Source organism: Pygocentrus nattereri, chromosome 21 (genome assembly GCF_015220715.1).
Source record: "Pygocentrus nattereri isolate fPygNat1 chromosome 21, fPygNat1.pri, whole genome shotgun sequence".
Lineage (NCBI taxonomy): Eukaryota > Metazoa > Chordata > Actinopteri > Characiformes > Serrasalmidae > Pygocentrus > Pygocentrus nattereri.
Window position 1 is genome coordinate 19,721,742 of NC_051231.1, and position 25,410 is coordinate 19,747,151.

Here is a 25,410-nt window from a genome sequence, read left to right on the forward strand (position 1 = left end):
ATTTATTAAGCTACACCTAGAGAAGTAATGTCTTTCAGTATAGCGTCGGGCCGCCATGTTCGCTACCGCAACATGGTAGACGTTCCTAATGGTGTCCTACGATAATCCATCCCATGCAATAACATCCGACACATTTTGAATCGGGAACAGGTCTCGCAATGAGGCTGGCTATGGCATAGTATCTGGGTCTTCAAGGTGAGCTCTCCAGACGACAGCAGCATACGGACGAGCGTTGTCCTATTGAAACAGCACACCGGACAGAACATGTAGGGCCACTGTTTGCAGGATCTCTTTAACGTAATGTTAAGCTGTCAAAGTGACTGTAATGAAAACCAAAGTGATGTGGCATTCTACGAACTTGCTCCCCACATCATGACACTAGGCCCTCTGGACAGGTGACGCGCGACAACAAACCGTTCGTCTTGGCACTGACCACGGTACCTCCACCCACAAATTCGTTCATCGTCTCCAAGACCAAAGTGGGACTCGTCACTGAAGATGACCCGATGTCATTCTGAGTCACTTCATGACAGTATGGCACGGCACCATTGTAGTCTTGGGCGACACTGACATGGTGTTAAGGACAGTCGTCGTAACGGTCTGCGCGCATGTAATCCTGAATCGTGCAGCCGTCTGCCAGTGGTGCTGGCGATAACATGATGACTCATGGAGGGCATCACTGCTCGCTGAACGCTCACTCCACGTATGTCGGACAGTCCATCTTTTCTCCCTCTACGTGGTTCGTGTAGATCTCCCAGATCCTTATCGTCACTGGTGCGTGCCTTCTATCCACTGCCGCCAAAAGCATGCTATGGTAATATCCACATGACCGGTATGGCGCGCAATACGTCCTGGACGACCTTATATAGTCAGGCAGGTGCAGCGATAAGGCCAGTCTTTGCTTACATCACATGCGCTGCTAAGCGTGAAACATGAATCATTCAGATGCCTCACAATGTCAAGCCTTCCCACCAAGTTTCATTCTTGTCTAGGTGCATGTATTTTTTTGACGATGAGTGCATTTGTAAAGATCAACTCTTAAAAAGAAATGTCAAGACTGGACATATCAATCCACCCTCCCCTAAAAAAATGTGCATTTTCAGAACATTGCCTTGTGGAACTGTCAGTGAGAACAATTCATTTTATTCCACAGCTGAATTAACATTATTAATGATGTTTCTTTTTCTAAGAAACAGCATAAAGTCACAAAGTATAGTTCACACTTCTTCTGTCTGCTACATCACTCAGACGACCTACATCAGGATTCTGTACAACCATCACTAATGCAAGAAGCTACAGATCAGAGCAAATCTCAAGCTACTGAAAATCAGGGCAACCAGCACAGACAATGCTGGGATAAATAAATAACATTATTAGACATATGTACCAAAGCAGGGTTCCAAAAATAAAGTCAGACCTATTTGTTAAGTCCAATTAATACAATTTGGTGGAAAAAAGCCCCAAAGGAAAAAGTCTTCTGATTACTTCACATGTTAGAAGGAAACGTGGCTTCTGAAAAACAATCCAATTTTACATTTGGGAAAGCTGATATCCCTCTGCTGTGTATTCATGGGATGGAGACTCCTGAGGTACATCTCTGTATCATATCTTCTAGACAAGAGAAAGAACGTTTATAAGAGGAAAATGTAAAAATACCAGAAAAAGGTGACAAGAGTCTTAAATGGTTCTGGATAACAGTCCTATCAAGAAGAAAGTAGCACCAGAGCAATAGGGAGGACTGATTGGGACTTTTGAGGACAAGGAAATGGGTCTGGTGCATACTTGGTGCTATAACTCATGTGCAAAACTTAGTCTTTTGACTTTTCAATGCATTTCTGTTTTGGTTCTCATTATATCAAATCATTTAATGAGCAGTTGACGCAGATGTAGTCCTCATTCTCAGCCTGCTCAGCAGACACACCCACACATATCTGGTGGAACCACTGATTACAGCTACCATCACACTGGACCCAGTTAACCTGCAAGAAAAGAGGCGAAAAGGATGTCAGTACCTGGGACAGTCACAGTGCATACACCAAATCGTTTGTGCCATCATGTGCTATTAATTAATACTTAAAGTTAAATGAAAGCATAAGAGAGCAACTAAACAGACCTCGTTGCCCTCTGGCTGCAAACATTGCTTTGCTGAGCACACAGACCAGTCTTCTTCTGAATCCTCTGAACAGGATGGGTCTGAGAGTGAATTAGAAGGGGAGAGGTTTCTTTTTTCTTCACGTCTCCTCTCCTTGTTCATCTTAGGCTTCTTTTTCTTGGGCTTCTTAATCTTGTCCCTGTCCTGTACATCAGGGTTCTCATTCTCAAAACGCCTTTTGTGATTCTTCTCTAGCTTCTCTCTTTCCTTCTGCAACTCCAGGACGGCATCCTAGAATGAAACATTAAAAAATTGTTTTAAAATCAAGTTTAACCTCTTCATCTCAATACTTACATGACCTTATTGACTGTTAGTTATTACAATGTCTATCCAGTAAGGATTCATGTAAGAACACTGTAGTCTAACCTGTCCTTTGCTGTGGGGTGGACTTTTGTGCAATGGGCTCTTGTGGGGTGGGCTCCTGTGGGGTGGGCTCCTGTCCTGAGCAATGTAGTACTGATGGTCATGCTCACTACTCTGGAAGGAGTGGTGAGAGGGGGAGAACCAGCTAAGCAGGCCTTGGTAGAGCTGTTGCAGCTCAGGTAAAGTCACCTGCAGCAGTAGGCCCTCTGCCAGTAGCTCTTCCTGGTCAGGGCTAAGAACTAAGACACAAAATACCCACACCAAACAAACTCAGATACACCAGTGCAATTCAGATTTCCCAAGAGCAGTCATATTAATAAATGAAATTCTCTACTGACCACTGAGAGGAATGCACGGATGAAGCATGTAGAAGGAACCATTACTCCCTTCTAGGGTCAGAGTGGAAGCCATTCCAGAAATAGGTTTTATCTGTAGGTTATTGTAAGGAGAAAAAATGTCTTATGACAACAAGCAGTTCTAAAACACACTCTCCATTTCAACATATGTTCTCATTAACTATGCCTCTTTGATGTGTATAGCACATAGAGCCCCTTTCACACATGCAATTTTCCCTGGAAATTTAACAGTAATTAAACAGAAAGGGGTTAAGTCTGAATGCAAGCTGCAGTCAAAGTCCCATACCAATTTACCTGCACATGACCTAGAACACCTGTTAAATTACCACAATCACTTTGGTGTGACTAGAAGCCAATACCTTACCAAGGAACAAAGACATGCAGATCACAGCCAGTAAAGCTGAAAGTCTCTAAGAAACCTTTTTACAGTTCTACAGTAGCGTATTGTGTACATGATTCTAGAAAGAAGCAGTATTAAACTAAGCTTGCCTCAGTGATCTAATTAACTAGCTCAGCAAACTAACTAGCAAGCAAATAATAAAGTAACGCAGTTATGTATAATATATGGAGTCATATGCTACACAAGGCCTAGTTTGAACATACCTAAAAATTAGTTCGTTTTAATATTAATGGCACAGTATGTTAAAATGTAATTTCTACCTCTGATCAACCAAGACATGTTCGGTATTTAAAACTTTGCTTCTTTAGCTTAGTGCTGGAGCTAAAAGGCTCCATGTTGCAGAAAGATGCAAGTTAATCATCACCTAAAATTATGCATCCAGGTCTTCATAAAATTGATGTGGTTTAAGCCTATTGGCTGATCAGCTACATCTGGGGATGGTGCAGATTTTATTTTTGTTTAACTATTTTTTAAAAGCATGTTGATATATTTTATAGCTCTGACTTGAACAGCTTTGTCAAACATATTTTAGGGGACAGAAAACAATATTACATCTGATTGCAATTCTCTGACACAATCCCTAATCACTCCAAAGGCTCTAACAAACTTCAAATAATCCAACAAACAAAAATGACCTCAAGATGTAGATTTCCTCAAGGGGAAATAGTGCAATACGTCAACTAGAGAATGCTAAAATCAGTACTGAAACACAGATAGTAATTGTGCAAGCTTACTTTCCCACTAAACTGCTGCGTAAAAGGGGAGACCTGTTGCACTCTGTGCTGCCAACGCACTGTCCTCTCGATCAGATAACGCAATGCATCACCCTCTGGTAGACGAACTCGGATACGCTGAAGGGAGGCTAGCAGGGGCAACACTTTGTCCAAGGGCGGCTTCTTGGATCGACTGCAGCGTGGGCATAACCACAGTTGTCCAACCTGCGTTATCTGGAACCCTGGTACGCAGCCACTGTGGTAAGCATCGCGGCAGAGTTCACACTGGAGCATGGGGCCTGCTGGCACCGTATGACACAAACACACTGTGGATGCAGAACTGTTGGGTGTTGGCTGAAACTTTGCCTCATTTGAGGTCCTCAAAACAGACAGGCTCTCCAGCTCCTTCAGACGAACCTCACCAAGAGTGGCCATCTGTTGAGTGGGGGAACACAATTAGATGCGCCTATTAATTCATATACTCCATTATGCATTACATCCACATAATTTACAACACAATAGTACTATACTGGAATATGCTGTATTTATTTTTGTGTTAAGTAGCAGAAAACATACTGCTGAGGCTGTGTCTTTGCTTTCAGAGAGAGCTTTCTCCACATCACTGAGACAATCCAGTTTAACACCTGTTTTTTTGCCAGATGGGGAGACATCTTTCACTCTTTTAGATTTTGATTTTGGACACTCTGTCTCACACTTGGGACACAGAACCTTAACAAGACAAAATTAAAACAATTATTCACATACATGCATACAGATCTCAAAGTCTTTACTGATCAGCAGACAAACATTTACCTCCAGGAGCGACAGAGGGGAGTTCTTCAACAAAAATGTTTTAACTGCACTCTCTTTCCAAGCCTGCACCTCAGACACCAGGCTCTCCAGCCGTGCTAGTGACTCCAGCAGGACTGGGATGCCCTTAGCTTTTGAGACCAGATCAGACAGTGTGGCAAGAACAGGGACACGCCCTCCAAGCTGCAATCACAAATACACACTTAAACAATACTGATACAATAGGTAATATAAAGAAAATATACTATATGCAAATGCTGAAACAGGTGATGGGATACTGACCTGTAAGGCATCTGCCTCCCGTATCCACTCTCTGGCCTTGCTGACAGCATCCTTGAGCTGGAGACAATTAGGCAGGTAAGCATGAATACTGTTTATTTCCAGCAAGGCTGCCTCCAGCATCTCCAGATTATGACGAGGCCTACAGCAGAAAGATATCGAACATTAACACACACACATAAAAAGGGAATCTCATTACTGATGATGCATTCAGCATACATTTGATGACATGCAAATAGGTTCCTCATTTCCACATGTTCAAATTACACAGCATTATATACAGATGTGTTAAGAGGGTGGCATGGTGGAATGGACAGCGACACAGACATACTGGTGGTCACAATACGTTGATCCTGTTAATCTGTCAGGAAGCAGCTTTGCACTCCAAATGCTAACCCAGCACATTTCACCTTGTCAGAGCTGACCAAACTATTCAAGCATTTGTGCATACTGGTAGAGAACAAACTGTTGTTCTTCACCTTTCAACTTGAAGTACACAGAAATAAAAAAATTTGAGGCCCAGCTAATTTACAAGTGAAACCCTGCTTGCAGCATTTGCAAACCTGGTGTGGTCCAATAAGCTTTACAAAGGAGCTTTGCCAAATCTATTTTAGCACTCATATCTTATGACAAAGCCACAAAGACATAAAAAGACTGTGGACCTATCCATGAACAACTGCTATAATTAATGCATGCTACCCCCTTACCTGGCAGTCAGCATGTTATGTGCCTTTTCCTCCCAGTGCTCGCACACAGTAAGCAGTTCCTGCAGCCAGGCCATAGTCCTCTCCACACAGGCATGGGGTGCCAGTCCCACACCCTGGTCAATCAGCCTCCTCATGCAGTCCAGGCTGAGGCTAGCAGGCTGCTCGCTGGCCTGCTGCACAGCCTCCACCCACCGCGCCTGTTCCAGCCTCTGTCTGAGCACGGCCAACTCGGGCAGGTCCACATCCAGACCGGTGCCCTCATCGAGCAAGCCTTGCAGGGCCACAGAGCCAGGCATGTCCTCAGCTAGGAGGTCTGCACTCCGCTGCTGGAATTGCTCAATGCGGCTCAGCAGAGCCTGAGGTGAAGAGAAAAACACACCAACATAGGAAAAACTCAGTCATTGACTTTTCATAAGACATGTCTAGTCTATTTTTCAGACTACTGACAACAGGCAATGCGGTTCAGTACCTTGAGAAAAGGGGCCTGTCTAACTGTGCAGGGCAGGTCATACAGCTGCTGGATAAATGACTTCAACTCTTCAACAGTGAGCTGGTTCTGAGATTTCCCTCCACCAGTGCGATACCTAAACAGAATTCATAGTAATTAGTGATGGAAAGCCCACAACCAGTCCTTATGCTAATACCAGAAAAATGTAGGCTTCCAGCATATGGCCAACTTACTGCTTTGTAATTATTTTATTACTATTTTGAAATGTTTCCCGTCCTGCAGTTTTTCAAGCTAGAACAACAAAACTTTGCAGGATCATAGGACTTATACCTGTCTAGGTTGCTTGCTTATACTAAGTGATCCGACTTGAAAATATATTGTCTTTGAACAATTGTTTTACCCTATTTTTTCCCCCCATCAGAACATTCAAATGTAACTGCCATAAGTGATTTCACAACACACAAACTCACACAGTTACAGCACAATGCACAGCAATAACAGCAAAAACAATGCATTTAAGGTGGAAGTAATTGTAAGGCAGCAATGAATTTAAAGCAGCAGTGGCTTTAAGATGGCAGTGGTTTTAAGGTACAAGTAAATTAAAAGTAGCAGTGGATTTCAGGTATCAGTTAAATAAAGGTGCCAGTGAATTTAAGGTTGCAGTGGATTTACGGTATAAGTACAGTTAAGGTGACAGATTTAGAGTGGCAATTGATTTAAGGTGTCAGTAAATTTAAGGCAGCAATAAATTTAAGGTAAAAGTAAATTAACAGTGGGCGTGAATTTAAAGTGGCAGTGAAATTGAGGTATCAGTAAATTAATGGCTGCGTGGGATGCCTCCATGTAGCGCATCTTTGGCAATGCTGGTGACAGGAGCTGTACAGTAACTGACTGCAGTATGCAATTCTGCACCCACTGACCGCCAAAAAGAATCAAGTCTTTTCTTGATAACACAGCAAGCCACGATGGCAGCGATAGTACTGACCTCAATTAAAATTGAAGGATACACTATAACAAAGGCTGATGTGCTAGCTAGCCACTGCAACAGATTGGACATTGTCTGTATGCAGGAGACCCATTTGGGCCCAATGAGCAAACGGCCAAAGTTACCAGGCATGAAACCGGTAGCTGAAATCCACTATCCAAGGTATGGATCAGCTGTATTGACAAAGCACCAGCTGGATGTCTGTGTCTGAGCTGTTGGTATGAATGTCACTAACATGGAGACTATCACCATCTGCATGCCAGAGATTTCCATTGCCTCTCTGTACAAACCACTTGCCAACTGCTTTGTATGACCCAACCTACCATCTAAATGCAGAAAGAAGTATACTGTTGTGATTGGAGATCTTAACTCTCACCACACAATGTGGGGCTATGACTACTGACCTAGTGAAATAGTCCTTGAACAGTGGACGCTGGAAAAGACCTGTGTTTCACCAGTCAGAGACTAGCACATCTGAGCAAGAAAGCACTGCTACAACTGCTCCCCCAAAATCACAACACCGTCCAATCTCAATCACTATAAAGCCTGCAGCCACAAAGACATAAAAATGTCATGCATGTCAAAAAGACATGCATGTCAAAGTCTGAAGTCCCCTTTAGAACTGCTTTAACCTTAAAAAGGCCAAATGGGACTACTATAGAGAGGGAATGGAAAATACTCTTCTGGACATTGAACCCTCACCTGACAACTATGCCAAATTTGTCCAGGATGTAAAGAAGACAGCACATGCTCACATCCCTTGTGGATGCCGGAAACACACCACTCACGAATTAGGAGAAGCACTCAGAACTACTGGGAAAGGAGAGGCAGAGAACCTGGCAAGACCTCACCAACACCAATATGTCTCAGAACAGCAAAAAAGCCTGGGCCACCATCCACAATGTAACTGGAAATAGGATCACACCAACCATATCACAAAGAACCAGGTTGGGAATCAACTGGTAGCCAATGAGAAACAAATATGCAGGCGCAGGGCTAAAGGATACCATCAATCATATCATCAAACTATACAATCATTCCAGGAAACCAACAGAACATGTCTTTACTAACCTATAACTATACTAACAAAGTTTCACTATGGAAAAGTTTGAAGCAGGACTTGGCATGGTGAAGCTTGGCAGAGCAGCAAGTCCTGACAACATAATGACTGCGATGATAACTCACCTAGGCCCTATCACCAAACTATGGCTCATATATATATATATATATATATATATATATATATATATATATATATATATATATATATATATATATATATATATATATAAAATAGGTCTGACATTTGCCTTCAGACCCAGTATATTCCAGCTCACTGAAGGAACACCATCATCGCCCTGCTAAAACCAGGGAAAAACCCCAACCTCCAAAAAAACCTACCGGCCCATCTCCCTACTATGCATCACCTACAAGCTGTTCCAGAGTCTGCTCCTTACACGTCCTCACAGATAGATGCCCACCTACGATGACCAGGCTTTCTTTAGACCCCGAAAGTCATGCACAGCACAAGTGCTGAATCTAACCCAATACATTGAAGACATATCAAAAGAAGCTGGTAGCAGCTTTCACTTTTGCTGACTTGCCAGCAGCCTATGACACTGTTCAACATATGCTGCTATACGACACAAACTATACATGACAGGTGATGCTAAACTATGCGGTGTAATCAGAAGCCTCTGGATGTTTTACGTAACACTCAAAAACAAGGAAGGCAGATGGTTCCACCAGACTAATGGGATGTCACAGGGTAGTGTCTTGGCACCTCTCCTGTTCAATGTGTACACCAACGTCCAGCCCCTACCGGAAGGATGCAGAAAATTCATCTATGTGGACGACCTAGCCCTGGCAACACAGCAACTAGTTACCTTACACCGTACCCTGTCTCTATGCTCTCTCGGGCATTTCTCCCCCTTACATCCGGAGAGCAATTACCACCCAACCTGAGTGGACAAAGCAAGCCAATAACATCCTGCACCTACTCCATGTGCACTCCGTTGCCCATAAATGACTTCGCTCCAGGAGCAGTTTCTTGAACACCACAGATGCACTGGAGTCCCTGCAGCCCAGCCAATGCCAGGGTTAAAGAATGGCTTAAACATTGGAACAGCCTAGGCAGTCAGACAGCCCAATGGATGGAGAGAGGGATCACTCCAAATGATCACCTTGCCTCCAGCCATGACCAACCCTGGACTGCCTGGAAAACCCTCAACCACCTGCAAGTCAGTGAGGGATGCTGAAAGGCATCCCTGAACAAATGGAATATAACATCTGACTCATGCGTGTGCAGCAAACTCCAAACCATGGAACACCTCATGAGATGCAGTTTTGCTCCACAATGCACTTAAGCCTGTGTTAACTACTGGAAGGACATGATATAGATGACAGCTGGACATGAAGAAGAATTGATGGCTGCAGTGACTAAGGTGTCTGTGGATTTCAGGCATCATTAACTTTAAGATGGCAGTGGTTTAAGGTACCACTGAATTTAAGGTAGCAGTGTATTTGAGGAAGCAGTATTTAAGACAGCAGTGAATTAAGGCAAGAGCGAATTTAAGGTAACACTGTGTTTAATAACAGTGACCACCTAGCAACACTTTAGCAACAACCTGTGAAACCATAGCAACCTCCTAACATAGCAAACACATGGCAACATCTAAGCAACCATCAACATTCTATCACCATATGATAATGGCAGAATATTCAGAACATTCAATCTAACTGCCAGAAATGTGCATCGTCCACACAGACACTTGTACACAGTATACACAGACTCACATGCACATAGCCTAACTCACAACAACAGTAACAGTAATAACAGCAGTTAAGAGTAGTAATAACAAGACTAAAATGGTAATAACAGAACTAACAGTGCTAAAAACAGTTATAAAAAATACAATTTGGATTTGAGGAAGCTTTGAATTTAAGGGAGCAATTAATGTAAGGTAGCCTGAGATTTAAGGTGGCAGTGGATTTAAGGTACAAATAGACATATGGTATTAGTACATTTACAGCGGCAGCAGATTTAAGGTAGCAATGGATTAAAAGCAGTAGTGGATTAAAGGTACAAATGGACTTAAAGTATTAGTAGATTTATAGTGGCAGTGAATTTAAGGTGGTAGTGGATTTAAGGTGGTACCAAATTTAAGGTAGCAACAGATTTTATGGTATCAGAAGATTCAAGATACCAGTGGATTAAAATTCAATTCAAGTTTACTTGTATAGCGCTTTTTACAACAATGTTGTCACAAAGCAGCTTTAAAGAAGTTTGGAAACATACAATTTTCAAAATCAGTTACTGCTTAAATCATGGATTTAAGCAGTAACTTTTTAAGAATTAGGATATTTAAGTTGGCACTGAATTTAAGGTAGCAATGGATTTAAAGTAGAAATAAATGTAAGGTTGCAGGAGATTAAAAGGTAGCAGTGGACCTAAATGTTTAATTGGTTTTAAAGAGGCATTGGATTAAAGAGAAAAGTGGATTTAAGACAGCAATCATTTTGAGGTCGCTGTAGATTTAAGGGGCAGTGGATTTAAAGTACAAATGGACTTAAGGTAGATTTAAGATGGCAGTGAATTTAAAATGACAATTAATTTAAGGTAGCAGTGACCAACTAGCAACAGCTTAAAAACAACCTGTGACACCATAGCAACCACCTAGCAACATTTAAGCAACACTTTGGCAAGCATCAACACTCTCCACTATTTTAACTTTTGAAAATAATTAACTAGTAATAGTTTTAACTAGTTTTTTTTCAAGCCAAATTTGTTGAACCTTTCACCTTCCAGTTCACATTATATTTTGGTGGGAATACAGAAGTTTAGAAAAGGTACCTGGTCTGTCTCTTGCCATTAAGTAACTGCTGAGCCATTGATGCACTCTTCTCTGCATCCTGGATGATCTGGCGCAAATGCCGCAGCAGGTCCATCTCAGGGTACGTCTTTTTCTCTGCCTCCACAACCAGTGCACGAAGGTCCTCCAAGTCTGGCAGCAGAGGATGAGTATCATACATTAAATGTCGTAATGTTTACCATGAGAGAATCAGGAAAAAAAAAATTAAATTGTCACTAGGTACTTACCACTTTTGTTTTGGTCAGTCTTCAAAATCTTGTTAACCTTAGAAGCCCAATCATCATATGATTCAGCACGTGTCCCAACAGCCTTAAACATTTGGTTCAATGCACCCAAAGTGTATTTATAACTGCAAATCCACACAAGAAAAGAGATGCACATAGAACAGACAGCTTTTGAACAGAGAGGCAAATAAATTTGAATATTTTAAATAAATATCAAAATATGTTCCAACGCTTTATTCAATATTTTAATCTTAAGTTATTAATTGGGAAATATGCACTATTCATAAATATATGACCATTATCCCATTATTATCCAATTGTACATTTACTACATGTTTAAATATTTTTTGTCTCCAGAAGAATGAGAAATAATTGAGATAAGAAACTGCAAAAATTAATGTTTTAAGGTCAAGCAAAAATGGGCAAGCACTTGTAGCACAATACAAGGGAAGTACTTGAGGGAAGTACAGGTAAGAGCATATCAGTAGTTCATCAATAGTCACCAGTAAGCTTCAAGGTTTAGGCATCCGCTTGAAACTCGTTTAAACAAAAAACACAACCTTAAAAGAACATATATACAACCCCATTTTAAAAAATGTTGGGACACTATTTAAAATGTAAACATCTCAATCAATTAGGCTGATTGCCAATATGCCAGTAAATTGACAGGTATAAAAAAAAGAGCATACCAGAGAGGCTCACTCTTTCAGAAGTAAACACTGGGAGAGGTTCACCGCTGTGAAAGACTGCACAGGAAAACAGTGCAAGAATTCAAGAAAAACATTTCTTGAAGACTTTTGGGATTTCATTTTCTACACTACATAATATCACTAATAATTTCAAAGAATCTGGAGGAAGTCTCTGTTTGTAAGGGATAAGGCCAAAAATCAGTATTATCTGGCTGTGATTCACACCCTCAGGCATCACTGCATTAAAAACAGACATGATTCTGTAATGGAAATCACTATATGGGCTCAGGATCACTCCTGAACATCAGTACCTGTGAAAAAAGCTCATCTCTGCATTCACAAATGCACCTTAAAACTCTTATATAAAAACACATACATGGGGATGCAGAAATCACCACCACCTTCTCAGAGTCTGACCTCATTTCCAGTGGTATGAGGCAGGCAAGAGGAAATGTTCCTGTGGTCCAAAGAATGAAATCTTTGGGAACCATGGATGCTGCATCCTCCAGGCAAAAGAGGCCATGCAGGTTGCTATCAGCATACAGTTCAAAAGTCATGGAAGTATGGAGCTACATTTGTGAATACTGCATAGTTGACTTGTAGATTTGCGAAGGCACCATTAATGCTGAACAATACATACAGGTTTTGGAGATACATATGCTACCATTCTGATGGCATCTTTTTCAGGGAAGGCCTTGCTTATTTCAGCAAGACAATGCCAAACCATATTCTGCACATATTTCAACAGCATGGTTCTGCAGTAAGAGTCCAGGTGCTAAACTTGTCTGCCTACAGCCCAGACCTGTCCCTTGTGAAAATCATTCGGCGCATTGTGTAAAACACACAACAAAGCTTCTGAATGACAGAGCAGCTGAAATCCTATATCATGCAAGAATGGAAAACAATTAACTTTCAAAATTACAGCAGTTGCTCTCCTCAGTTCCCCAACAGTGCTGTTAAATGAAGAGGTGATACACTGCAGTAGTAAACATGTTCCTGTCTCAGCTTTTTCTGAAACATACTGCTGGCATCAATTTAAAAAAGTTACATATTTTAGTTTACATTTGATAGGTCTTGACTAATTTATATTTAAATTGAAAAAAGTTTCAAATGATTTGCACTTCACTGTATTCTGTTTTTAACATTCTATTTTCATTTTTCTTAACAATCCCTATTGCAAACATACAGGCACTCACTTCAATGTGTAGTTGCTGGGGTCGCAGGAGCACAGGCCCTGGAGGTGATGTAGACAGACCAGCTGGTCCGGCCTGCAGGGACATGTGATGGCAGACAGGTAACAGGTGGTCCTGCATTTAACACACTGCCTCTCCTCGTCTGGTTGCTCTTCATAGTCCACCTGTTGGGAGTGCCACACACCCTGGGGAAAAGAGCATGCATAGGTTGGGATCAATTAACTATGAACAGGAGGATTTTACATACAAACAGAAAAAGGAGGAGAGAGGCAGAACATAAATTATAGAAAACTGTATACACACACACACAAACACAGACACAGTCTTCAGCCGACTGACAATAGTATCAGGAATCATCCACTGACGGAATCAGATTGGACAAAAACACCCAAAAGTGTGTTGCTCATTTAAAGGTGTGCAAAGGTAAATCATATGCTCTTTCGAACAGAGGAAAGAAAGTTTATTTAGAAGCAGTGTAAGGCAGCAAATTTTACCATGCTCAGGCTTGTGCTATACCCCTCTATGTGCACATTGATAATATAAATAACAGTAACAGGGTGATTTAACTTGGTAAGCATTTATATGAGCAATTGACAGTGGGCTGTGGACAGATGGTTGTTAACTGAATTGCTGTAGTAATGTGTAGTGATCTAGGTAAACACTAATTGACTGTACATAGATATACACATTAAAATGAAAGCTTTAAGATTCCTTCAACTTACAGGCTTAGCATTCTGTCATTAATACCAATACTTCTTCAGTAAATACCATATAATACTTGGTAATTACTATGAAAATATTAAGTTAGTAATTTAGTTGTGAAAGTGAAGAACCTTATGGACTCCTGGACTTTTTAAAACAACATTATGTAACAATCTTACCCTAAAATAACAGCTTCAGAATCATGCTGATGGTGACACTGACTTATAATATGCCATCACTGCCACTCTGGCTGATACTGCACTGAGCAACTTTGTAGTGCATGCACAAGACCTCTCGTGAGAGTCTTTAAGGCACCACATCACACATCAAAATCTATGGTTCTTCAGCTAGCTATAAGAAGAAACTAACTCGATATTCCCAGCATGGCAGAGGCTGCAAAGAGACCAAAGAAGACGTTGTCGGAGAAAGCAGGAAAGACAAAAAGAGAAAACGACCGAGAAAGAGACAGAGTAAATCATGGACTGGCATTTACTCATTGGCAAGAGCTAAAGATAGGATGTAACACAGATACTGAGAAGCATTTCAGCAAAACTAAAACTGTCATTCTTTTACTATTCTTTTTGTTATGTTTTGTTATTGTTCACCTCCAATGTCACAATAAAGCTATGCAGATTCAAATGTGTAAAATATTCTAATATTACTCTACCTTGTCAGTCACCATGGTTCTTTTACTTCTGATGTTGTCTTTGCCAGTTCTATATCGTTAAGCTTGTCAACAAATGCATGAGTACAGCTGTCCATGAGGGGGGCTCAAAGCAAGATTTGTATTTACAAGGGTGTTGTAAAAGTGCATTACACATTTCACCTAGGGCACTGAAAATACGCTCAGATGTGCTTGGGACACACTGGCAAACTTACTTGTGATACTAGCTATCATAGGAATGGTGCCAATGAACTGTCAAACAGTGATGGTTGTGAGTGAAATCAGATAATGGTATCTTTCATGCACACAATCCTAGCATACACTTCATTAGGCGACAGTCCTTATGCACAGTTGGCATCCCACGTTATCAGCTTTATTTACCGCTCTTGGTGTGATGCATTAGGGTGATGTGTTCTCGTGCTGAAAAAGTGACATCTCACCAGCTTGTAAGCCTTCTCACGCAGCTCCTTCTCCTCTTGAATCATAGCACTCATGTCCTTCTGTATGGCACAGGCCAGCTCCAGCTCTAAGCTGTCTGCCTTAGCCGCAATATTACACACCATCTCATCGTGCGAGAAGACACAATATCTGTTCAGAGAGCGGTAATGCTCCACACACTGCCGACCCAGAGGTATCTGGAACAAAAATGGTTATCATTACACTATTACTGAGATTTATAGCTCAATGTACCTAAATACAGCAATACTGCATATGAAATACTGTTATTTACTAAGAAGTGTTTTACCCAGTCCACTGTGCAGAAATTGACAGCCTCTGCAAAGTTAAAGCCTTGATTGAACCCACTATGATAGGCTCTGGGGAAGGTGATGACAAACTCTCCAGCACACTGATTAGTGCGGTAAATCTGAAAAAGAACAAAAAACTATTTATTGCATTTAAACACATTATGGGATGGTCTTCCACAGATTAATTAAGATGAGCCTTGGCCTAAACTGCAATGCTGATGATATCTTTTCAGTGTCAGGTTAAGCTTAGTCTGTCTGAGAAACTGAAGCTTTGTAAGCTGTCTCACAGTATGATACTTTTTACTGCTCCACTATACCCTGTGTGTGCACTCACAGGGACTCCGTGCTCCATTAGAAGATTGGGGTTCATAATGGTGACCAGCTGGTGGAGCAGATCTGGCTGCGACTCAAACAGCTCTGGGGCCAGTTTCTTCATCACCATTTCCAACTGCTCTGCGGCATAGCCAGGAGCACCATACCATGTCTTTGGCTCTCCCCTACACAAACCCACACAAACACGCTAGACCACCGAGATCAAACTCATTTAACCTTGGCGGCCACTGGTTAAGCAAATAAAAAGTGAAAAATGAATTGTGAATGCATGATTAAACTGCAGCTGGATAATTAAAACTGTTTATATCACATCAAGCTGAAAGTAAAACCTATCAGACAGCTAGTCAACTGTAATTGTATCACATGTATTTCATTTGCTTAGCATCTGCTTAAAAATATTACAATCAAAGAGAGTCATACCAGTGCAAATAGTTGATCGAGTAGCTCCAGTGATCTTCTATGTGCCAACAGAACGAGGAAAAGCACATGCCAACATAGAGCCAGGGCAGCTTCATCCCACATATGTCAGCTGTAATGTGAGTCAGCACGGATGCGTCCAGCACAGGCATGTTGTTGAGGTTCCAACCACTAGTAAGATAATGCTTAAAGAACAGAAAGGAGAGGAGCTTTGACAAATTTTAAACAAATGCTCAACATGCAACAAATTCAAGGCTGTTATACAGTTTAGTAAGGAGACTTACTATAATTACAATCAAATGTAGTAACAGGTCCATGCTAGACCCATTATGACAGGGAGAACGTACCTCTTCATCAGGTGTAACTGTGAAGGTGCCATTCTTAACAGGGAATCCACTGCCAAAGTCCTTGGAGGCAATGTCTGCCCCATACTCTACAGTCACATCTTCCTCAATGGTACTGACCATACGCCAGAACTCCTTTTCAACCAGTTCTGTAGGGACCATCTAATAGAAATAATAAAAATCAATGTCATGGTCTTGCTAGTACATAACTATCCTCTATTGTATAGCAGAATTGAGGTCATTAACCCACATGAACAGGCATGTTGAAATAATCTGACTTGAAGGAGTCTGCCATGTCACCAAATGAGCGGAGAGTGTAGTCCCTGGGGGCTTGCTCAAAGCCAAATGCAACCTGAGGCTTGCCACACTCCTGTGAAAAGGAAACATGCATGCATACATTTATAAACCTTATGACTGTCAGTTCACTGTGCACAGACCATGCAGGAGAATTACAATTAAAAACAAAATTACAATCCTTCAGTCAGAACTGTCTCTGGAAAAGAGAATAACAAATATGGCTCATTACAGCTGTAAACTGAACACTGAAAGTGTGTGGAGCGGAGTTGGGGGGCTAGTGAAGTAAATTAAGAAAAAGCAAATCTGCCTCAACCAACCACTAGTTACAGTCGTTGGTCGCACTAAAATGCTCACCTGGGCCAGGCACTTGGGGCATCTCCAGTCTCCTTTGGGAACATCATGTAGGGGTGGGATCAGACAAAAGGTGTGGTAGCTGTCATCACACCCATCACATAGCAACAGCCGGTCCTCATCACCTCCTCCGCCACATACTAAACAAATGTACTGCTCCACCTGTGCCAACATCCAAAAAAATAACAAAAAAAAAAAAAAAAAAAAAGAACATGACAAAACTAAATCTCTCTCATGTTGAATATTCAGAAGGCAACATAGGCACAGGTATGGTCAATTCTGAAAATGAAATCCTTCCACATATATGGATTAGGGCAGTCATTAACTGTATTAGTAATAAAATTGTTATGTTACTTGATTACTAACTGCCAGTTATTTTGACAGTTGGTTGACTAATCAATGGCAAAACAATAAAAATGGTCTGCAATGAACAATTAACCATGCACACCCTTTCCAAAGTTGGTCTTGTAAGAAAGACATGGAGAAGCATTTAAAAAATGCATCATCAACGCAAACTGGCAACTGGTGTCACCGATGATTCCCAGTTTGAACTGATGATTTTTTTTTTACTGAATGATCTCAACAGCTCTAATATTCCATATGGTGCTGCAGATGCACTAGATTTCCAAAAGTATTCACTTGTCTGACGTCATATGCATATTAATGAGTGACATCCCATTCTTAATCCATATGGTTTAATATGATGTCAGCCCACCCTTTGCAGCTATAACAGCTTCAGCTCTGCTGGCAAGGCTTTCCACAAGGATTAGGAGTGTGTTCATGGGAATTTTTGACCATTCTTCCAGAAGCGCATTTGTGAGATCAGACACAGATGTCGGACAAGAAGGCCTGGCTCTCAGTCTCTGCTGTAATTCATCCCAACGGTGTTATATTGGGTTGAGGTCAGGACTCTGTACAAGCTAGTCAAGCTCTTCCACACCAAACTCGCCTACCCATGTCTTTATAGACCTTGCTTTATACACTTGTGTGCAGTCATGTTGGAACAGGAAGGGGCCATCCCCAGACTGTCCCCACAAAGTTGGGAGCATGAAATTGTCCAAAATCTCTTGGTCTGCTGAAGCATTAAGAGTTCCTTTCACTGGAACTAAGGGGCCGAGCCCAGCTCCTGAAAAACAACCCTGCAACGTAATCCCCCTTCAGCAAACTTTACATTTGACACAATTCAGTCAAATACTGTTCTCCTGGCAAGCATCAAACCTAGACTAATCCATCAGATTGCCAGACAGAGAAGCGTGATTAGTCACTCCAGAGAACACGTCTTCACTGCTCTAGAGTCCAGTGGCGGCTGCTTTACACCAATGCATTCACCGCTTTGCATTGCGCTTAGTGATGTAAGGCTTGGATGATGCTGCTCGGCCACGGAAACCCATTCCATTATGCTCTTTAAGCACTGTTCTTCAGCTAATCTAAAGCCAAATGAAGTTTGTAGGTCTACAGCAATGGATTCTGCAGAAAGTTGATGACCTCAGCATCCACACACCCAGATTCTGTCAGTTATTTGGCCTACCACTTCATGGCTGAGTTGCTGTCGTTCCCAATCGCTTCCACTTTGTTATAATACCACTGACAGTTGACTGTGGAATATTTAGTAGTGAGGAAATTTCAAGACTGGACTTGTTGCAAAGGTATTCTTTCACAGATGTTTGTAGAAGCAGTCTGCAGGCCTAGGAGCTTGATTTTATTTACCTGGATTCAATTATTTGGATGGGTGAGTGAATACTTTTGGCAATATAATGTATGCCCCATGTGTCAAATAGGCAAGAAAGGGTAAGTTTCACCACTTAGCTTAGCAAGTGATTTGCTCCTCACCTTTGATTTTTGCCCTTCAGGTGTTGATTCAGCTGGATCTACAGGTTCTTGTTTAACCTGGACTGGAATGTTTTTAACTGAAATAAATGCAACTATATTAAAACTTTTTGATTGAGAAGGTGAAAATAGCAAAATAGCTTGTGTGGGGATAAACATAATTGTTAAATAAAAAAAAAAACACAAAAACACACACACACACAAGATGGTTACCTGGTTCAGGTTTTGCCACGTATGAGCCCATTCTCCTCCTCAGGTTGGGTCTGTTCTCACAGTGCGTACCCTGCTCACTTTTGAAACAGCGGCCCTGAGACAGGGGAAAAACAGTAGTTTTTAAAAAGCTGAAGTAAACGATATTTAATCTGGGGCAAAACATGCTCATAACAATGACTGAAACAATCATGCATATTGCCAATGGCTACATGTTGTCCCTACGGAGCCTTTACCTCTGTGCGCTTGGCTCTGCGAGCAATAGTAGAGATTTCTGAAGGCTGCATTGATTGCCGCTGGGGCAAATCATGAGATTTATACTCTTTATCTTTGGTGTCATTGGTGAGAGTGGGCTTCTGCGAGCTCTGGTGGGTTAACACAAAGCAGACAAAACAATAAGTGTCCAAAAAAAAAAAAAAAAAAAAAAAAAAAAAAAAAAATAATGCACAAGCAAAACGTAGTCAAACAACAGCTGCTCTGAAAATTACCAAAAGGTATGCCTTTTAAGTCTCATATGAAAACTAAAAATATTTATTTATACACTGCTAAATATTCAATCATTAGAAGAGCAGCGAGACAATCAACAAAGGAATATTACAGTGAGGCCTTCTAAATTGAGGATAAAAGGGTAAAAGCACAAAGTAAAATTGTGACCTGATGCTCAGAGAGAGAGATGCAGTGGTTGGGGTGGGGGTGGGTTGAAGGTAGGGTACTGACAATATTTGTTACTGAAAAGGAACTAACCACCAAACCCACAGGAACACCAGAGCATAGACAAAAAAGCACTGACAAAAAAGGAGGAAAAAAAGAAGATAGAGATGTCTCTACAACAAAACAAACAAAACCACAATAAGAGAAAAGAGGGGGGTGGGGCACACACACATTGCAAGATACACACACACACACACACACAAAAACAGAATGCCATTTGTCAACTCAAAGTATTTTACACTGGTATTTCATATTAAGCAACATGTGTTCCTGATCTGAACTACTGCATGGTGTATCATCTGTTGATACTGGATGTGAGTGCAGAATAACAGCAGCACTCAAAATTAACTGGGGCAGCCTTTCTGCTCTGATGCTTAGAGCAAAGGTGGGGTCTTTGGCAAAAACAGACTGGCAAAAAAAAAAGACTGCTGCCTTCAACTGGAATCAATACAAAACTATAAGCATAATTCACACTGTACAAAATGCATCAATCTGCAAAGTTTCAGATGGAGTGAAGCACAAAAAAAGAGGCAACATAACAGTAATGTTTGTACACCAGTTTCCCCAGACAGATTTTAAACCTAAATCAGGGGTGTCAAACTCAACCAATAAAAGGGCCATATTAAAAAAATCCCAACAAATCCAAGGGCCAGAGAGCATTTACATGGCTGATATGTGCAAGAAAACTGCTGTCCCATAGATTGTTGTTGAAGACTCTTTATTTGGATTGCTGTGTAGCCCAGGGCTAGGCTCAATCCTGTCCAGGAAACCAACCATGTATGTCCAAAAGCATCCAGATACTAATTAGTGAATTCTTCTACGTTAAAGCTGGTGTAGCGCAGTTATATTTCTTGAAATACTCTTTAAATCCCAATGACAATCAATAACTCAGACACTCGGACAACAAAAAATGTTATCTGTAGGGGATGGGATTGTTTGACAGTTTTTTTCAAAAACTACCTTACACTTCCCGGTTGCCACAAAATCACCTACTCCAGTTTTAAACTGCACTCATCACAAACACATACAGCTCACATAATCCCCAAAGTAAAGCACTGCCAATAGAATGGGACACTCTTGGGCAGCCACACAAAAGCCTATGATCAAAATGCTTAATGTCAAGTGTTGGAGGGGTATAAAGCTGCTCAGTATTGGGCTGTAGAGCAGTGGAATCTTTGATGTGATACAGCACCACTGCATACCTTTTGGATGGACTGGCGCTTGTCGTCCAGAACTCATCATCCAACATCAGTACCTAAACTCAATGATGCTCTTGTGCCACAAACCCTCACAGCAAAGTTCCACTATTTAGTGTAAAGCCTTCCTAAAAGAGTAGAGGTGGTTACTGCAGCAAGGGGGGACAAACTTCATTAATACCCCTGATTACAGAAGAGATAGGGTCTAAAAACTTTGACAGATAGTAAGGGAGGGATAATGTAAGAGGCTAAAAAAGGAGAAGGAAACTTGAGAACTTGAGAGAGAAAGAGGGGAAGCTTGGTTATAACAGCCTCACCAGAAGGCTGGCTCCTGTCTGGAACAAGTAGTAAGGGTACAGGATCCTCTCGTAGTGGGCACGCAAGTGAGAGCCAACGGCCTTGCCAGGAGCAAAGCCCATCTTCAGAGAGATCTGGGTCCATTTCCGCTCTCTGCAGACTGTGTCAAAACCACCCTCCTCAGTCACTAACTGCGAGAAGAACGAAGACAACCAGTTTCTCTTAGGCAAATACAGTTTTGGTTCAGTGAGCAACAGTCTCTAGAAGTAAAGCTCTGGGGAGTCAACTTGTAACAGTCTACCTTGTAGAGCTGGTACAGGTCAAGAGACTTGCGCTCTACATGAGGGATTTTCAGTGTGCAGCCTTGCAGCTCCCAAAATTTGGCAATCTGGTCCAGAAAGTTGAGCTTCACCCTGGTCTGAGCCTAAGAAATGTGACAGACAATAATAAGACAAAAACAGAAACAGCATTTGTTGAAACAAACTAGCATGCCTTCCTTATTTTGTGATCATGCAACTTTTGCTTCAAAATCTTTATTTTTCCTCTAGCTAAACTATATAAAAGAAATGTGGATGATCTACAAAGACATGCTCAGTGTGTGTAATTTGCTTCTGAAGTTAACTACATTTGGAGCAAGGGGAAAATCGAATAAGTTTTATTTTTCCTTTACCCATTGGTTTAAAAGGGCCATCTTCATAGATGTCACATGATAATGCACATTTCTAATGACATCTTTGTCATGAAGCTTGCACGTCTGTTAGAATAAACAGACATCCTGCTTGCCACTATAGGGTATGGATTTGACTGTAACTGGCAGTCTCCACAGGAGACCACATGGCTGCATGTTTCTGCAATATGTGAAAAAGCTTACAAACAGTAGGCTGTTACAGCACATACCTCCAACTCATTGAGTCTCTGTATGCGTGGGGTGAAATGCAGTCTGTCCACATCACAGGCAAATGGCGGTTGCCACCCCTAAAAGATTAAACCAAGACATGCTGAGCCTAATAATGTGCCATTTGCCCTAAACACATTTGGCCTTTTATGAACCTACAAGTTTCCACTCCATATTGTACTAACTTTCCCGTTTTAAATAACATGTCAAATAATATCAGCCCATCCATTCCTACAGCATCATATTTGCAATACTTAGCTAAAGCATTTTCCTTGCAGAACAAACTCTGAATTCCCTATTTATGGTAATCTACTCCAGAAATACTCTTCATTCGTAATACATGAACATATAAACAGAGCAAAACCCATCGTTTGTGAAACGTTTTGGTAATAGTATGGTTCATGGCTTGGTACACGAGCACAAAAGACACGAAACGAAGAAAAGAGCTATTTCAAAAATGCAACATTTGTTTTTTCGCTGAGACAATTCAATCGCTAATTAAAACCTGACCAAGAACAGAAGATAAATTAACCAATAACTACGTGACTTCCTCGTCATTCGTAAATGAGTTCAACGCATTGATTGTCCTGTGCCACAAGGAGCTACGAATTTCGTATTTGCATGACTATTTTTAATGAAATTTCGGTTTCAAGTACTAGCATAGCCAAATAGCAAGCCACACGCAAATCCACCGTCTTTACAACATGGAGGACAACCCTTTTGACGGTCTAGCACTTTTCAGCTTACATATTGCACACGGCCAAAACTAAACTGTACCCTCTTTTTCACGCTTGAAAATACTGCTATGATTCACTTTTTTTCTTAAAAACAAAACACATGGATTGCCATGAAGGAAAATGTAAAAAAAAGCTTATATAGTTACTTCAATTACGCGGTTATGAAACAAAATCCATTACATCAACAGTGGTCCGACATGGTTAACAAGTTATAATCCTAACAGCACGATAAATAAGTGAACACTCTTAACCTCACGCATCATTTAGGGGAAAAATGTCAGTGACGTTGACTTCAGAAAATGATAGCTACAAAGTTAGGTGGAGTACATTACTGCCATGTACATTACTAACAAGACGGAACCAAAAAGGGTGAGGAAAGTTTTAAAATAAATCAAAGTACACGAAATACAAGTGAAGCGGCATCAATATGCTCCGGCCTTCGATTTCAAAAAAGTATCAGTGCTTCGCCTGTTCCTGTTTGGGTGGATGCCCTGTGAGCTCTGGTGTAGACAATAACAATCACTATTTTGTCCTCTACGGTGAACACGATCAGCCATCTAAGCGCTGGTTAAAACAGATGGTATATATTCTTAGAGTCCCACATTTAACTCAGACTTGCGATGTATGCTTATAAAAGTAAGATTGCAGTGACTGTTTGTGCGAGTGCATTCCCACAGCTCGCTAAGCTGCAGACGCACGCGCACACGCCGTTACTGCTGGCCATCTCAACCAGAGCCGCAATCCGCCATGTTGAAAACCTGTCTTTACAAAGTGTTTCGGACTTAACTGTGAGGAACAATCAATGAGGAACACATGCTGCAGTGATGCCTCCATTTCGACATTTTAGTAGTACAACGACAAAACTTACCGGTGGCGGTCGGATCTTACAAATGCCAGTATTCTCTGCGATGGAACGTATTTTGTTGATAAACCCAAACGGGTCGGCGAATTCTTCCCAACTGGGCTCAAAGACAGGGCACTCCGGTGGTGGAATAAATTCGCTGGGTCGAGGTTGGGTCATTCTGGGGAACTGAATCCAAATGATGACATGAAGAAACTATAGCAAACTGTTTAAAGTTAAAGACAATTGACCAGTAAGAACTATACCTATTTCATAATAAGAGTGATTACACCTGAACTCCGACAATTAACATCCTCATCCACTTTGGAAACGTACACACGAAGGGGACTGTTGACGTTTTGAGTGTGGTTTCGTCGTGTTCCGCTTCAAAAAGTAGAGACCTCTGTTTAACTGCAACTATTGTTACACAGCTTTCGCTTCATGACAAATAACAAACAATATTGACTCGTCTACTTGCAAATATATTCATACACTCGAAAGAAATGTTAAAATAGTGAAATATTTAATAAATAAATACAGATCTATTTGCATAAAAAATAGCACCACTTTAAAAAGATTACGACCATAGCGCATAGATAGAGAAATTTATACTGTTATAATGTCAATATTACATCACAAACCAATTTAATGATATAAGAAATCAGAAAATAATTTTTAAAATTTTGCGAAACTATTCATGTTAAATAGCCGAAAGAAATGTCATAATCATCTTTTTCATCGACAAATGCACAGAATCTCATACCACTGAGACATCTTTAAGCTGCTACAATTTATATTACTAATACTCTCTAATGATACTGCGAAACAAACAAGCTGGGTTTTGATATCAAACCCATTTCATTTTAACTTCACTTGATATGTATGACAACAAATCCGATGATCCTAGTTATTTTTTGTCTAGGTAGGTATGATTATATTCATGCACAAATGAGCCATTGCAGAAGTAAAGAAGTGACTTGCGCGGATTAATGTTCCCCAGCTGAGTCCTACATAGTGACCGGAACTACTTCTTTAAATGGACTCTTTCAAGTTGCCTACGGAAGTGACTAGATGTTGTTCAATATCGTTGCTGGCAATAAACTAATGCATTTAGATATTATAATCACTAGTTCATAGCATATGGCCCGATGCGTATATGTATTACTTTTACTTGTCAAACCACAGTAAGGCAGAATTAAAAGATACTTTATCTTTCAAGAATGTCGCCTGTAGTTAGCTGCGACGTGCACATTCGCATCGTCATTCATGTAACACTAATCTGGGAAGAACATACAGAAGGCCACTGGAAAGCTTAAATATCCAGATACGGGAAGCATGATACCTTACCGAGACTTCTTAGAATCGCTTCAGTTACAGCCTAGCAGCACTCCATTCCGTGGCTCTCTGGCAAAGGGACAGCCATCACTGCATCAGTCCATTCACACCGTATCTGCTAGCACGTACCACACGTCAACCAACGGCGCCCAACCGCAGCGCAGGAGACTGACCGTTATTACTGACCGACCTATCGGAGCTAATCCCACAATCACAAATGTCTTTTATTTTCTGACTACTAATATCGTTGCGTGGGAAATTATTTTCTAACGTTGACAACAGCAGTGTGGGATTCACGTAAAACTGGACACGTAGA

The 25,410-nt window shown here is 41.1% G+C and overlaps 1 protein-coding gene across 4 annotated transcripts; it reads right to left on the reverse strand.

Annotated features, from left to right (window-relative positions):
• Positions 1-1,107: 1,107 nt before the first annotated feature.
• On the reverse strand, positions 1,108-25,260 carry kdm5ba (lysine (K)-specific demethylase 5Ba). 4 transcript variants are annotated; one of them, XM_017681918.2, is made up of 28 exons: positions 25,107-25,260; positions 23,787-23,948; positions 22,184-22,261; positions 21,588-21,710; positions 21,307-21,477; positions 19,319-19,447; positions 19,086-19,179; positions 18,876-18,952; positions 17,049-17,207; positions 16,648-16,767; positions 16,401-16,559; positions 16,057-16,238; positions 15,638-15,800; positions 15,303-15,422; positions 14,998-15,192; positions 13,195-13,376; positions 11,313-11,434; positions 11,067-11,217; positions 6,250-6,364; positions 5,781-6,136; positions 5,077-5,215; positions 4,798-4,977; positions 4,561-4,713; positions 4,006-4,419; positions 2,854-2,944; positions 2,519-2,754; positions 2,114-2,383; positions 1,108-1,979 (listed from the first exon to the last, which is right to left on the reverse strand). In XM_017681918.2, exons 2-28 carry the CDS (start codon positions 23,937-23,939, stop codon positions 1,851-1,853), a joined length of 4,461 nt encoding a protein of 1,486 aa, XP_017537407.1. In that variant the 5' UTR covers positions 23,940-23,948; positions 25,107-25,260; the 3' UTR covers positions 1,108-1,850. The 4 variants fall into 4 exon arrangements, with proteins under 4 accessions (XP_017537407.1, XP_017537405.1, XP_017537406.1 ...); XM_017681916.2 differs by having other exon boundaries at positions 16,057-16,262; positions 16,338-16,559; XM_017681917.2 differs by lacking the exon at positions 25,107-25,260 and adding an exon at positions 24,026-24,153 and having other exon boundaries at positions 16,057-16,262; positions 16,338-16,559.
• Between the last annotated feature and the right edge of the window lie 150 nt (positions 25,261-25,410).

Excerpts from the sequence above, each read along its gene's own strand:
- kdm5ba (XM_017681916.2), bottom strand. The coding sequence starts at position 23,939 with ATGACCCAACCTCGACCCAGCGAATTTATTCCACCACCGGAGTGCCCT. Across the intron at positions 21,478-21,587 it reads ACCTGTACCAGCTCTACAAG|TTAGTGACTGAGGAGGGTGG; the intron begins GTAGACTGTTAC and ends TTCTTCTCGCAG. Across the intron at positions 17,208-18,875 it reads CTGAAGGGCAAAAATCAAAG|GTGGAGCAGTACATTTGTTT; the intron begins GTGAGGAGCAAA and ends ATGTTGGCACAG.